Here is a 16,511-nt window from a genome sequence, read left to right as displayed (position 1 = left end):
ACACAAAAGCTACAAGAGGAGGAGGAGACGCTGTCCCCCACCCCCATATAACATTTAGCCCAGTGGTTAGAGCACTCAGTCAGGCTGTGGGAGACCTGGATTCATCTGCCGGATGTGGAATAAGGACTTGGGTTCCTCATCTCCAAAGAGAATGCCCTAACTACTGGGCTGGCGGGGGAGGAGGTATTCTGAGCAGGTCTCTCAATCTCTCCTGTTGAGCGCTGTACCACTGTGGGTGAGCACTGCAGCTCTTGTCTACCACTTTTAATCCTGGACAGTTACCAAAGTGGCCTAGCGATCTGAATGAATTAGATAGTCTATGAGGAATAACACATTGGTGTAATAATAAATGTGGCTGTTTTCAGCATCAAGTGTAGTATCAGTTTAATATCTGATGCATTCTCTATTGAGCGACTACACTCATCAGGAATGTGGTAGTAGGAATGGACTTTGGAACCCCATAACATCATAATAGAAGTGGTTAAGTCTTAATGGATATGTATAAATACATTAGTTATATAAACTGAAAAACATGCCAACAGCATTTACAGAGGGTCAGGCACACAACTGCATGCCCAACTTTTACTCGCAAGTTGCTTATTTGTGCATTCAAAGGGCCAGTTAGCTGAACAGCTGGCCACATGTGCACCTAAATACTTGATATGCATGCACAACCCTGCTATCTGCATGCACAGAATAGGTGCATACCTTTTGAAAACACAAACCTCCAGTATTCCCCCCCCCCACAAACACTGATTTTCTGCACATTTTCTGAAATGTACTCTGTATTTAAGAAAACAAAAGCGGAATAGCTCCAAGTGTAGTTTTCCCTGTGATCACAGGATGAGTGCACAGTGCTGTGGAGCAGAGCCCTGCGCGGGACTATCCTTTTAATCCCAGTCCTGTCCCGCCCCGCACTACCCACTCCCACCTGTTCCCGTATTGTTTCTTATATTTTTATCCTGCTCCCACCCGCAAAAACCTTAGATCCCACAAATCCCGTGAGACAGATTCCCCCATGCTACTTAAAAAACAAAACAAAACACGGTTGGTTAAGATATTATATATATAAATGGAATTCAGACACAATTTTTACCACTAAAAGAATAAAACAAACCTTGCTTAAACCATGTAAAAAAATACTTTAACTCCTGTTATAATAGACATCAAATCTCTTTCTGCCCCTCGCTTAAATTTAAGTATTAAAAGTTAAGTGTTTTCCTGCAAATTACTGCAATCTGTTTTTTTTGTCCACCCAATCCCACCTGCAATAAAGTATATTTTACCCACTCCCACTATTATGGAAGCGGGTCCTGCAGAACTGGTGGGTTCCCAGTCCTGCTGCAGGGCTCTGCTGTGGAGTTTTACAGTAATAAGTCTTTTTACCAACAGTGTCAGGCTTTGTAGCCTGTATGTGAGCGTAGCCAGCCTCCATCAAGATCCTATAGAGTCCCTTTTTCAAGAAAGGAAACATCCGCCTGACATCTTCATCCTGGAAACCAAAGAGTCCTGGGAAATAACGTCCCAACAGAATGGACAGCAGCTGGGTAAATCTCATGCTCGTAACTGAAACCATATTTAAGTGAAGGCCTTTCACGTGGCTAAACACAATAAAAAATACAAATTAACAAAAATAGTATTTGGAAACTAAATTACAAGTATTTTTAATCTATAAATGTAATGCATTAGATGCATTTTATCTAGTTCCAATCATAGGGTTCTGTTGTAGCTCAAGGCACTGGCACCCCCATCCCAGCCTTCCGGGTTCAAGCTGCAAGATGAGTACACAGCTTGATCAGTTTATGGAGGGAATGGTTTGATGGGATAACGTGATTTTAGTAAATTAGGCATTAACGTGCCATCGCAGGTAAAATGAGGGTCCGGCTGTAGAATCTTGCCTGTATGCTCGGGGTTCTGCTGATAGCCATATTTGGGGGTCGGGAAGGAATTTTCCTCCAGGGTAGATTGGCAGAGGCCCTGGAGGTTTTTTGCCTTCCTCCGCAGCATAGGGCAGGGGTCGCAGGCTGGAAGATTCTGTTGTGGGTGGGTCAGCTTTTGTGGCCTGCATCATGCGGGAGGTCAGACTAGATGACCATATTGGTCCCTTCTGACCTTAAAGTCTATGAGTCTATGAGTCTATGAGTTTCAGAGTTCAGTGGGACAATGTTTATTGCACAGTCCACTAGACTCAATTGCAGAGAGAAGGGTTCAAATGCACACGCTGGGTCCCTTGCTAGACCTGATTTGTGGCCATGCCAAAAGCACCACACAACTGGCCATCTCTATTTGAGAGAAGCCCAGGACCTGAGCAGAAAGGGTGATCCAGGTCAGGACTATGTGCAGAGCAATCCAGAGGGGAAAATTACACACTGCCCAGGTAAAGGCAAATCAGGAGACCCTCACATGCATGAGCATTAAATGTACTATTTAAAGGATACTCACTTGGGAGCTATCTGGGCCAGGTTGGTACAGATCAGCCAGCCCCAGTCACCACCCTGAGCATAGAATTCATGGAATCCCAGTCTGAGCATCAATTTATAAAATATGCAGGCGGCACTCACAGAATTAAAGCCTGTGAAAAGAAAAAGGCACCAAGTGTTATTGACTAACAGTTACCAATTACCACACTGTATAGACAGTATTATTTTAGTGGTGCTGTCAAAGCCCTACAAAATGAACAGCAGCTTTCCCTTGCCTAGCTTTCTCCCCCCACCCCACAGAGTTCTCCACTGGAGCTCCCTTCACTTCATTAAGGCAAGGACTAGAGAGGCTCTTGGCCACTGAGCAGAAGCCGGGGGGGGGAGGGGAGGGGAAGAGAACCCAACCCATTTCCTAATTGTCACCCTTCCTCATGCACATGCTGTACCACAGGGTTGGTGGTCTCCCTGGAGACTATAACACTGCTCTAAACTAGCCCCTAGTGGGTATTCCTGAGCACTGCCACTGCAATGTATTCCCACAAGGAGGAGAAAACTTCAGGTTAGCCAGAGCTGGAAATTTCAAGCCTCAATAGTGATACTATGCTCCACTGCCATGCCTTGGGTCATTTCCAGAATACACACACAGTGTGTCAGTCCATAAACTTGGTGCTAACATAAACCACACATACATTATCGGAGAAGCTGCCCAGCTTTCGAAGACCAAACAAACTTCCCTTTCCTCCTGCCTCCTCCCCAAGACCACTGGATGAATTAACACTGTGCACTCTATTTGATAAATGACAGCACACCCTGTTACAGAGCACAGCAGACAAGCTGCTTCAACAGATAAGACTGGCCTTTCTGCCCTTATTCCCCCCTCCTCAGAGGCTTCATGGCCCGGACCTATGCAGTCATTTAACTCTGCTTTCCCCATCCAAGTGTTATTCTGATCTTTAGGATATGACAGTTAACAGTGTTAATTCATTAAAAATAGTATCTTTTTTCCACATTTGTTTGAAGTGATGTTAACAAAATATCATATTTAAAAATAATTTCTCAGTTGCATTATTCTTTAACTGCCTTAGATTTATGTTTCACCATTTATACTGTTTTCTTACTTTTTGTTCTGAACTCAGCTTGACTAAAGATACTAGATGGAACAGTTACAACTAAAAAAACCCACCATTTGTGGGGAGAGGTATTGTTTGTGTTTTTCATTTACTTCATGAGGTTTCTCTTCATATTAACTTTTCTAAACCCTGTTCTGTTTTAAATAAATATCGATACATTGGCCCTAAAACTAAGTCATTTTAAAATCACACCGATTTCTCCACATCACATAAAAGTGCCTTATATCTGTACAATAAATTATTTAACTTCATTATTAACATACACCTCTATCCCGATATAATGCGACCCGATATAATACGAATTTGGATATAACGAGGTAAAGCAGTGCTCCGTAGGGGCGGGCTGTGCACTTCAGCGGATCAAAGCAAGTTCGATATAACGCGGTTTCACCTATAACGCGGTGAGATTTTTTGGCTCCCGAGGACAGCGTTATATTGAGATAGAGGTGTATTATCTCCTACTCTGCATAAAGCATCAAATTACTACAGAAGATGCATCAGCCACTAAGGATTACTTTACCACAAGGAGGCTATCTGCTGTATTGATAGTTTCTACTCCACTCACAATATACCTTTTTTGTGTGATGCTTCCGAGAAGCCATAGCCAGGGATTGATGGGCAAATGATCTCAAAAATATGGTCATCACTCAGGCCATGGCTAGCAGGGTCCGTCAAGAGAGGGATAATTTTGTAAAACTCATAGACTGAGCCAGGCCAACCATGAACCATTAATAATGGCTTTGCAGAGCGGCCCTCAGGCAAGCTGGGAGGCTTTACATGAACAAAATGGACATCAAGGCCTGTAAAAATAAATGAATGAATAAATAAATAAAATATCAAACACACACACACACAAAAAGGCTTCTGAGACCGATCATACAGAACTGAGGGTTATGAATAAATCTGTTCATAAAGTATTTCTTATAATTATTATAAACAACACTCTGCACAGCTATGGATCCTTTTATCTAAGGATCTCAAAGTGCTTTATAAATGCCAATTAAGTCCCACAACAGCCAACTGGTCTCCTGCCCATCTTAATAACCATTATTAATATGAAAATTATTCCTTCCAGTGCATTGCCCAGGATATCCTCTCCTGGTCTTCTTCAAGTCTACCTTTCTACACTACGAAATTAGGTCCAAATTTATAGAAGTTGATTTTTTAGAAATCGATTTTATACAGTCGATTGTGTGTGTCCCCACTTAAGACCATTAACTCGGCGGAGTGCATCCACAGTATCGAGGCTAGCGTCGACTTTCAGAGCGTGGCACTGTGGGTAGCTATCCCACAGTTCCCGCAGTCTCTACTGCCCATTGGAATTCTGGGTTGAGCTCCCAATGTCTGATGGGGCAAAAACTTTGTCGCGGGTGGTTCTGGGTACATGTCGTTAGCGTCCCGTCCCCGTCCCCCCCCCCCGGGTGAAAGCAACGGCAGATAATCTTTTTGCGCCTTTTTTCCGGGGTCCCGTCCACTGGACCCGCTCAGCCTGCTGCCTGCCTGGATGATCGGAACCCCCGGCAGGCAGTGGGCTGAGCAGGTCGGCCCGCTGCCGGTCTGGGGCTCCGTCCACCGGCTCCTGCCAGCCAGGGTCCCGCTCAGCCGGCAGACCTCGGTGAGGTCGATCAGGGCTGCCTGGACAGACATGGCTATCCTCCTCTTAGAGCACCGAATGGGAGTGACTCCAGGTCATTCTCTTCTTTAAGTTTTGTCTCATGAAGATTCAGTCCTGCTTGGAATATCATACGAGCTGGAGGCTTCTGCCTCAGGCTGCTCTCCCAGCAGGCATTACTGTGCGGTTGCACCTACCCCAGCCTGCCCCTTGCTCCCATGGCTCATGAAGCCTGGACAGTAGTAAGGAGCAGTTCAACTTGTGGAATGACAAATCCAGAACGAAGGATTGCACTCTATGGGCCACGTTAAGATTATTTCAGAGTCCTAGATAGCATTAGTCCCTATAAAAGGCTTCATGAAAATTTCCCCCCGCCCCTAACAAAAATGTTAATTTATCAGAGCAGCTGAAAGGGTAAGGAACCCAGGACTATAACTGAGCGAGCGCTTCCATATTATTTAACTCATAATTGATATAATTCAAAGTAAAATTTCACAGCGCGGTCTGTTCTAAGACTAAAAATGCAGGAGGGGAGTCAGAAAAAGGAACAGTGACCTGTTTCTAACCGGTGACGTTTCATGTGTTAGGTGAACGTGATCACCACTACACTACAGGGCTTTCGGGTGTTGGGTGAACGTGATAACCACTACACTATGGGGCTTCTCTTTTTTTGCCACAGACTTTGCCGAATGCACAGGAATGTTTTCTCTAGCTACAGAAGCTACCTAATGCAATGTCTATATCTATGGCCTTCCTGCTCACAAAGTGGTCACGCCCCCGCCCAAGGCTGACACAGCGACCTGGCTCGGGCAGGATTGCTAGTGAGGCATGATACTTTTGCCATTAAGCAAACACAGCAATTCTTTCCTGGCCTCTGCCACTGAATGCCTCCATGCATTACGCTGTGCCCTATCAGTGCGGGAGGACTGCATGAGCTCGGAAAACATGTCATCGCGAGTGCGTTTTTTTCGCCTTCTAATCTGTGATAACCTCAGGGACAGAGATGATAGGGGGAATGTAGACACATTCTGGGGGGACTGCATGGTCACCTGTGCTGCTGAGTTTGCCACGCTGGCCAAACAGGAAATTAAATTCAAAAGTTCCCGGGGCTTTTCCTGTGTACCTGGCTAGTGCATCTGAGTTCAAAGTGCTGTCCAGAGCGGTCACAATGGAGCACTCTGGGATAGCTCCTGGAGGCCAATACCGTCGAATTGCGTCCACACTACCCCAAATTTGACCCAGCAATGTCGATTTCAGCGCTAATCCCTTCGTCAGGGGAGGAGTACAGAAATCGATTTTAAGAGCCCTTTAAGTCGAAAAAAAACGGCTTCGGAGTGTGGACGGGTGCAGGGTTAAATCGATGTAACGCTGCTAAATTCGACCTAAACTCGTAGTGTAGACCAGGGCAAACTGCAAGTCCTTTTTAAGGCAGCGTCTCTTTGCTGGATGCTACACAAGATAAAAGTACACTGTCAGTGCTTAAATAAAGGCACCAAGTTCTAACCACTAAACGGCACTGTCTCAGTGTGACAAACCCAGAATGCCTCTTAGGGTCAATTACTCCTTTTCTAACAATATTCATTTATGGGTTCAAATAAAAAAAGGCATCATCTTAAGCTTGAATTTTGCTTTCATAGATTTCTTAATATGGGACAATTGGCTGCTTTGCCCTGAATCTACACCTTGTACCCAAAAAGCACACAAACATATAAAGCATTACTCTGCTCCAAGCATTTCAAAGCTTCCATTAGGCAATGACTGGTAAATCTCAAAATCTCCCCAGTCACTTTCAAGAGGTCCCTTTGAAGTACAGTATTTTAAATAAATAAATAAACAAATAAATAAATAAACAGAATAAGCTAGCCTGGTCATCAAGTGCCAGAAGCACATTAAATTGATACAAAGGGAAACATGTTCCTAGGCTGACAGAGAGTGCAGTGGAGGCAGACCAAGCAGTTGTTATGGGGAAGGGATCACCTGAATTTGCACTGCAGAAAATCTGATGGGATCCATCATAGGGAGCCACATCTAGGCCTTAGTCCTAGAGAGGGTTACCGAGATATAGAACCTATGGGTACTGATGGTGGCTGGGCAAGTACATAGGATAAAATAGGACAGGGAAAGAAGGTAAGGAATCTGTGGATGATACAACGGATGATTTTGATATTTTGCAGGCTTGAGAACAAATCAGTATTTTAAAGTCTTAAGGTCAAATTCTGCCTTAAGATACTTGTACTTGGCTCCCAGTGACCTCAACAGAAAATCTGTGCAGGCATCAGAGGACTCCATCTGGCATTCTTTGGCCTTGTTTAAACTGAAACATTTAGGGAAATTTCTCACCATTGCTGTAGCAGTGGTGCAGTTTCACTGATACTAGCTTGTATAGCCTGGCGACAAGCATTTTTACCTCTGTGACACCCAGACCTACTCAGAGATAAGCTTAGATTACACAGTGGTAAATCTGAGCAGTCAGTCAACACTATTGCTCCCACCACAGCTAGTACCAATGCTACAACCATGGTGGGAGACATCCCCTATATTTCTCACTGCAGATGCAGCCAGTCTTGGGGTTTAACCTTAGCACCAAGATTTGGATTTCTTGGTGTCACTCCTTCTAATGGTAATGGATGCACCAAACTACTGGTACTAAGTAGTTTATAGCAGTCCTGTATTGAAGTGCAAAGCCTGATCCTGCAAACCTTACTCATATGCAGCACTCCGATCTTAGCGAGATTGCTCATGAGGGTAAAGTATTTTTATTTCATGGCATCAGAACCGCCCCTCGGCAAAGATTTGTTAACAACAGCACCACTATGCATCAGTATCTGCTAGAATTTTCATTTTAAAAACCTCTTAGAAACAGGCTTTATAACTGGCCAGTTTTAAATGGCACTGGAATGATTCCAACAGGCTAGATGTGATCTTTAAATTTTATCACGTGCTCTTTTTAGGGCAAAGCCACGCACCCTCAATCTTAGTTTTGAATTGTGGGAATTTGTTGAGAACTTCCACTTGCTTCTTCCAGTTGAATTGATTTCTCCAGTAGGAGATGACCTTCCGGAGATAAACGGAGTTAAATCCATATTGGAAGCAACTGTTCTCCAGGGGCTCAGTGAATCGAGCCTGATCCAGTCTTCTAAATAAATCCTAGAGTAAACAAGAAGAGAAAGAGGTTGAAGGGAAAAGAAAAGAGGAAGGATGATAAGATAAAGATACTATAGATTCTCTTACGTGTTTTACTTGGCACATTTCCTAGTTTATTGCCAAACAAAATAGTAACCGAGGTGAAAATAAAACCTCCAGTGTTACTTGTGTAATTTACTGCTTTGCTGATACTTATAGAGCCCGCGTCAATGCCCTCTCCCCTTGTTAAAGCCTCTGCCCTTTCTCTCCTGACTGTAGCATACCTGTCACACTGTCTTGGCTGTCCTTGTTCAGTCAGACCACAGGGGGAGAGAAGTCTTTTTCTAGCATCCGATGGGCAGGAGATCAAAGCGTCTTCTTTACAGTGCTCGCTCCCATTCTGTGTCACGAGGATACCTTCCCTTTTCCATTTATTTGGGTACTGAATAAGGTGCTTTAGGGTGGGATTTTCAAAACCACCTTAAGTGACTTAGGAATACAAGTCCCATTTCCTTCCAATGGTACTTGTGCTCCATGTTATTTAGGTACTTTGGAAAATCCTACTGTTGGAGCCCAGTCCAGCAATCCCTCCACACATGGAACTCCAACAAATCCCTTTCTCTTGCTCCCCTCAGTCAGTGAGCTGGATATTTTCCCTGCAAATTTATTTTGGTGGATTTGTCGAGTCTACAAAAGTGACACTCCTAATGTGGATTCAGGGCTCATGTGGAATGCTGCAGATATGGTACAGTCAGCTAATAATCACTCAGCAGAGACAAGCGGCCTGTATGAAGCAAGAGACTTCTCATACTTGCAATGATGGGGGTTTTGACCTGGGAGGTATTTTCTGATGTCAATGTACATGGATAACTCCTATTGCAGCTAACAGGTGTTGAAGGTAAAGTGACTTGTATAGCCTACATTTATATAAAATGTGTTAGCTAACGTGCTAACATGACTACTTTAAATCCTAGTCTAGACAAGGTCTTATTTATGCCCAACCAATATCATTTATTGCTGCTGGGTTGTTATATTACAATAGCTTTTATACAAAACAAAACTGTATTTAATTTAGAGACAACCCTCAAGTAAGCAGCTACCCACAATTTTATCATGCAATGGAAGAGAACATTTAAGAGGCCACCTTCTATTTAAACCCAAAAGTGGAAGAAGGTAAGAGTTACAGAAGCCATGACCAATAAAAGAAATGGAAACCTGTTATAAGGAACTATAGGGACAACCCCATTTTGTGCATAATATTTGAATAATCACTCCAAGCAGCTCTATAAAGCTGCAACTTTCCCAAATATGTACAAACATGTACATGTAAAAGCAAAATCTCTATCACTTGCAAGATTCCACCACCTACATATTTTCACTGTATTCATTACCATGGTATCAGTGTTTTAATGCCAAGGCAGGTCAGTCATCCTATAAAAGGCTTTAACTAACATTTTCAAGAGCTGTGCTGTTCTTTACTTGCAGCCAAGTGGCACTCAAGAAGGTGAGAAATTCTTATCTGCTTCTGAAATGAGTAAATTAAAGACATTTCCCCAATCTGTTTTTTATAATCTAGAGCCTCAATAATCAGTCAGAGGGAGGGGCAAGTACAGCAGCACAAAGTTGAATGATCACTAAAACCAAATTCCACTTTTATGTGCTATATTTTCTGGAATTATCAGACCCCACAAAGCAGGCTCATACGCTAACATGATAGCAGTCAGCTGGGAACAAAACAAAACATTGGGATACAGAAGTCTATTTATCACTACTACTTTTTGAGAGCAAGGGAAAGTCCCTTGTTATTAAGATTTGTGCATCACACCTCAATTTCAATAGTTCTATTTCACTTCTATAAATTTAGTTACTGGTTTAATTTAAAATCGGTCCAAAACAAATCACGCATTTATTCTGCCATTTCATACTCTCCTCTCCCCAGGAGAGATGTTTCCTTACATTCAGCTCTGCTTCTGTGGTTTCCACCTTAAATGGATGAACAGTTGTATCTTCTTCAGAGTCAGGTTTCTGCCCTTTGCCCCACCATCCCTCTTCAATGGGTAGCGTCTCCTCCTTCTTTCTGGTAAGGAACAGATAGACGATGATCCCCAAGGCCAGTGTCAGGAATATTTCAAGCAACATAATGACTGCAACTGCAAGAGAAAAGCACAACCCTGTTGTTAACGGATTGAGGCATGTCACATACAATTTTCAAAAGAGCTTAAGTAATTTAGGAGCCTAAGGGCTTGTCTACACTACCCACCGGATCGGCGGGCAGAGATCGATCCAGCGGGGGTCGATTTATCGCGTCTAGTATAGATGCGATAAATCAACCACTGAACGCTCTCCTGTTGACTCTGGTACTCCACCAGAATGAGGAGCACAAGCGGAGTCGACGGGAGAGCATCAGCTGTTGACTTACTGCAATGAAGACACCGTGGTAAGTAGATCTAAGTATGTCGACTTCAGCTACGCTATTCACGTAGCTGAAGTTGCGTATCTTAGATCGACCCCACGCGGTAGTGTAGATAAGCCCTAAGTCCCACTTTCAAAATTAATGTAAGCGGCTAGAAGCCTATCTATGCTGTGGCCCAACCATATTATAACATGGTAGATACCCTGGCTATATTATCAGATTGCTGTAACTTTTGGTCACTATTGCCTTGTACAAAAATATTATTAGTCACTTGAACCTCCCAGCCTATCCCTGAAAATTCATAGAATACATATATCAAGGCTTCAGATTCTTGCACAGACCCATACTACTAAACTAGTGAAGAACACTGAAGCAGACAATTTTGCATACTTGAATGCTGCTGGGAGAAAAGATATTCTACATTTACTATACTCCCTCCCAGACTTCATCAGTGTAAAAGGTAGACTGAGGTTGAAGTGTTCAGAAGGCCTCCCCTTTGCTTTCTTGTGGACCCTCCAAAAGAAAAAAAGTACATAGACTCCAGGATCCAAAACACCTCCCCAAGTGATGAAATTTTGCCAAACCAAAGCCACCCTGGTTTCACCTTTTCTTAATCCCATAATCATTGCTTCAGGCTGGTTGTACTTTTTTAAGAGCACTAGATATAGAATACTTAAAATATTAAACAATTCCATTTGGAACATCTTTAAACTGTTTTGTGCCTCAAGAAAAAAAAAAACAACAAAAAACCCCGAAACCAGTTTCTCTTTAATATTAATGTTTCTGAGTAGCCTTTTAAATACAAGAAATGTGTGTGCGGCGGTTTGGGTTTTGTTGTTGTTGTTTTTAAAGTATGTCACATTTGAAAGACCCATCATGCTTGAGGAATTATTGTTAAAATATTAATTATTTCAAAACTGTTCTGTATGGCAGACATTATTTATGACACATACTATTCCATACTCTCTCCAGCGCGGAAGGGTTTTTGTTGTAGTTGTTGCTGGTGTTGCACAGAGTAATATGATGCTTTGAAATTGCTCTAGGGGATAAATAAAATATTCACTGAAAATGCTGGGCCAAATTCATCCATGAAGCTAAACAAGAACTGTAGCATCTAAGTTAAGGGAGTTCACCCAGTTACCTAAGGGCTAAAATTGACCAATGTCCTTTTAAAATTATTGTAAGGCAGGAGATGTTGTTAAGCTTCTGGGGTCAGTTTTGCAAAGACTGGCATATAAATTGTTCTAGCACAATTAGCACCCATAAAAACAGCATTTGGAGAAAAATCAGATACTTGTGTGCATACATTCAGAAGTTTTAAGGATGCACGGGGTGCACATGGAAATGTTGCAATTTTTCAAATTGACCTCAAATTCCTCTGAAAACCCTCTCAGCCTAGAAAATGGAAATTAAAGGCAAGTTAAGGACTGAATCAGCTGACCAGTTTCAGTCAAAATTCCATAAATACCTCTGTATCCTCTGAGAAAGTGCTAATTTCTCTTAGCCACACTCTTCAGAGTCCTAATCCAGATTCTCCCCAGGTTTGCACAAAACCCTGGATGACATGCCAGTTTCAGCGTTTCAGACTGGAAGTTAGTCCCCATAAAAATCATCCAATACAAAACATTTTAGTAGCCTTTCTTCAAGAGCAATCAGTTTAGGAATAACATAGCAGTGGTGCTACATGTCAGAACTGAAGGGCCATTTAAAAATTGCAAAGCACTTGGCAGAGGCTTGTAAATATCATCACTATTTAATAGATGGTGAAACTGAGGCACAGAGAAATGAAGTGACTTACCCCAGGTCACACCACAACTCAGATATGGGTTCTATTCTGGACTGTCTAGGAATCTGTATGGCCACATCACAATAGTAACCAAATGCCTCACAAATGTTTAAAACAAAATATCTCTCTCCTCCTCTTCCATCTCCACCTGTGGGGCTAAAAACCTTAAATACACCTCTACCCCGATATAACACGACCCGATATAACACAAATTCGGATATAACGCAGTAAAGCAGCGCTCCGGGGGGGCGGGCCTGCACACTCCAGCGGATCAAAGCAAGTTCGATATAACGCGGTAAGATTTTTTGGCTCCCGAGGACAGCGTTATATTGGGGTAGAGGTGTAGTTAGACTTTTTTTAATTGTGTGGGTGTATTCTGTGTCTGTGCAAGAGCACATGAAGAACTTGCTATGGAAAAGCCAATTCAAAGACATTTGTTTTGCAATTCATTCCAAACGCACTGAGGTAAGTGATTATTCTGATCTTATCTGGTAGTGAGTTCCATAAAGCACATTCAGCACCTGTGAAAGTTCTGTTCACTGCACAGGTCTTCCCCTATTGGTCAAAAGGGTCATGGTGTCAGTTAAATGTAGCTGTCATGGGAGGTACTGGCTATAAAGGGACAGGTAATCTCTCCGGTAGCGAAGGCCAACCCAATGGAGGGGTTTGCATATCAAGACACAGACTCTGAGTTGCTTTCTGTATTCAGTGTACACCTCTCAGTCCTCTTGGAAGTACATATAAAACTCCCAATCACTGTGGTATATAAAAACACAGAGGCCCCGATACTGCACTTTGCTTGACCATTGCACCTGAGGACAGGGAGACAGGGCAAAGTGACACAGAGCTGTTCTAACCTGCACTGGCTTGTAATGGCCTCCAAAAAACCATTATGTTAGTGACAGATTGCTAGAGCACAGCATATGCCCCCTGCTACCTCATGCTCCTGTGCTGGGTCGTGGGAGCCAGAAGGAGATGGTATTGAGCCAACTAAACCAGCTTTACACCACTTGCAGATTCCCCAGTTTGCTACTCAAGCCAGTTCTTTAAAGCTGCTTTGTGCTACTGGAGCAATGCAAAGCATCTTCGGCAAGGCTGAGAATCTGGCGCAGAATCTTTTCCTCTAACAACTGGACAGTGCTGTCCCCAGAGATGAAAGTTAAAACCCCTTTACACTTGTTCTAGCTCTCTCTTGGTAAGGGAAGGATTCATTCCACCTATTTCTTCTTTAACTTTTCTGATGCTATATTAATGTTCTTGCATTTTTCAGAGATGTAAACAATAAACTGTTAGTGTTTTTACTCTCTAAGGTCTCTTGATGTGGCATTGTTGGCATGTTGCCTTTGAGATTACAACTTCAAAGCAAGCTAACATTATTTATTTTTTGTAGTGGCTCAATGCCAGATCTTAGAAAGAGATCTTTCCATTCCTCCTCCAGTAACTTATTTACAGTCTGGAAATTAACTATTCCTCAGAATGAATGACCCTTCATGGATATTGTTTAAATAAATATCCTAGATGGTACCTTCTTATGAGCAGTCTAGCAAAGAATTATGTTTTTGTTTTGCTCCTTTCAAAAACACATTTTAAGACATATTCTTAACAGCTAAATAAAGTAACAAAGACTTAGTACATTTTTTTTTGTTTTTTAAAATTTTTATAAAAACGAAACTCATCCATTTGAAAACAGATATTGTCTGCTTAAAAATCTCATTTTAAAAAAACATTTCCTTACAACACCTTAAATGATTAAAAGTGAATATTAAAATCTAGTTTATTTTTCACCATATTCTCAGTTTGGTTTCCATTTCACTCCATTTGTACAGTAAAAATAGACTGAACAGTTTCATAGGAACATGGGGACTGCCATATGACATCAGACCACATCTACTCTGATACCCTGTCTCCAACAGCAGCCATCACCATAATGGCTCCCTGGCTCATAGGGGGACTTTCCTCCTAACTCCCATCACTTAGTGCCTTAAGCCTTGAAGAGTTTGTCTCTTACAATAACTGTGGATGTTCTCATTATCCATACAAGCATCTCATCCTTTTTTAAACACTGTTAAGCTGTTGGCCTCAATGATGCCTAGGCAATTAGTTCCAAAGTTTTACTGTGCTTTGTGGGAGGGAGGGGGGAGTATTTCCTTTTTACCAGTTTTAAGTTCGTTACCTTTAATTTCATTGAATGAACTCTTGTTCACATTCAATTTTGTTTATGGTCAGTTTCACTTTTTGAATCTAGTGCACTAATCCAAAACTGAAATATTTGCAGACACTGCACAGGAATGTTTAAGTCACAATAAAAAAAAAACCTCTATTTTTTTAATATTCATAGCAGCGGTTTCTTTTAACAACACTAGGCTTTGTAAAACTTTCAATAAAACAAATTCAGCACACCCATAGATCAAAGAAAGTTAAAGCATTACATTGATAGGATCCATTTTCAATTCGGAGAATTACTCAATAACACCCAACTTCTGTTACTTATGTTTATTGCAATAGTGCCTAGGGGCCAGTCAAGAACAGGGCTCCACTGTCCTAGCTTACTGTACATATATAGAATAAGTGACAGTCCTTACCCTAAAGAAATGACCATCTAAAGAGACAAAGGACAGGGGAAAGGGATCAACCACACAAGTAGAGTGAACAATGTGATGATTACAAACATCATATTAGTTCGGCAACTTTTTTTTTTTTTTTGGTGCTTTTGTTTTGGTAGTATTCCTACAAGTCATATCCGAGCAATGAATTAAGACACATTCTGCTCTACCCATCCGTATCCAATTATTTCTTCATTCAGTGGGGATGGTGGGAAGCATTAATATTAAGCATTCATGATTAAGAGAACCAAATGGTTTATAGTGGCTCTTGCAGAGATCAGGAAGCAAAGAAAGTCTTGGTTTCAAACCTTAACTGAACCATTGTCTCACTGTGTTAGCCAAGGAGAAGTCATTTCAATTATTTGTGCTTCAATCAAGAGGGCTAGAAACTAAGCTGACAGCCAGATGTTGCATCTGAGCTGAACTTTCCTGGGTACATTACAAAACAAAATGGCCTTCTCCATATGCACCCTTGAAATAAGTCATTTTTCATCATCTGATGAATCTAAGATTGTTAAAATAATTCTTAGAGTTAGATTAAGTTGGAGAAAGAGAGGCAGAATGATGCATTGTACTTCCAATGCTTACTGCTGGGATCTTTTCCCACCAAGGTGCAGAGTTCTGAGAGGATAGTGAAATGTACCCTGCTGCACCTCAAACTGCCATAGATTTGGTCAAGCCTGGATTGAAATGGAGGTGCCTGAAGGTAACACAGCTATTCTTAGCAACAACAAAAAGCCAACAAGTTATTTTTTAAAAATCAGTTAAAACAACATTAAGGGTTAAAAGAAAGACAAACAGCCTGCCTTTGCAGAAAATTTACAGCAGGGTGGGTAAGTGACAGGCAGGACTTTGAAACCCATGTTAGTGAGTCTCAGAGCTAAAGCTCTTCCCCCTACAACAGAATGCCACTCTAAAAATATAAAGGATTACCTCATCCTACTTCGCCCAGATATTGCAGAACACATAATATGCAAGACATATGGTTCTGAGAGGTGCTGTTAATCACACAGGCCCAAGAATGTAAACTACTATATGGATGGACCATTAGCCTTAAAACCGGGCTCGCTACTTTCAGTCAGATATCTGAGATTATGATGACTCTGATTTAATATGTTTTGTTGTCACTAATTTTTATTTACCAGCAGACCGTGAGGTTACTGCAAGCAGACTTAGCATTGATTGGTCTGTAACTTCTGTGCTGGAAAAATAATTCAATTTGGAAGTTATTTAAGTTTAAATGTATTTTCATGCTGTTATACAAACACTCTTTATGTTTTATTGATAACATGCTTGCATTCACTCCCTTTATTTACAGATTTACAATAAACCCTTACACTAGTACCTCTCCAGACAGATCACTCTTTGCCAATACACCTCTACCTTGATATAACGCTGTCCTCGGGAGCCAAAAAATCTTACCA

The 16,511-nt window shown here is 41.8% G+C and overlaps 1 protein-coding gene across 1 annotated transcript in view; it reads right to left on the bottom strand.

Annotated features, from left to right (window-relative positions):
- EPHX1 (epoxide hydrolase 1) overlaps positions 1–16,511 on the bottom strand; it is a 44,441-nt gene that overhangs the window by 8,022 nt on the left and 19,908 nt on the right. The window contains exons 3-7 of the mRNA XM_065400480.1: positions 10,242–10,435; positions 8,129–8,309; positions 4,123–4,350; positions 2,443–2,572; positions 1,387–1,601 (exon numbers count right to left, since the gene is read on the bottom strand). Of these exons, the coding sequence (XP_065256552.1) occupies positions 1,387–1,601; positions 2,443–2,572; positions 4,123–4,350; positions 8,129–8,309; positions 10,242–10,424 (937 nt within the window). The 5' untranslated portion in view covers positions 10,425–10,435. The remainder of the gene's footprint in view (positions 1–1,386; positions 1,602–2,442; positions 2,573–4,122; positions 4,351–8,128; positions 8,310–10,241; positions 10,436–16,511) is intronic.

The sequence above is a fragment of the Emys orbicularis genome, chromosome 3, assembly GCF_028017835.1.
Source record: "Emys orbicularis isolate rEmyOrb1 chromosome 3, rEmyOrb1.hap1, whole genome shotgun sequence".
NCBI classification, from domain to species: domain Eukaryota; kingdom Metazoa; phylum Chordata; order Testudines; family Emydidae; genus Emys; species Emys orbicularis.
The sequence above is the reverse complement of the archived record's forward strand: the minus strand, read 5'-3'. Positions and strand labels throughout refer to the sequence as shown.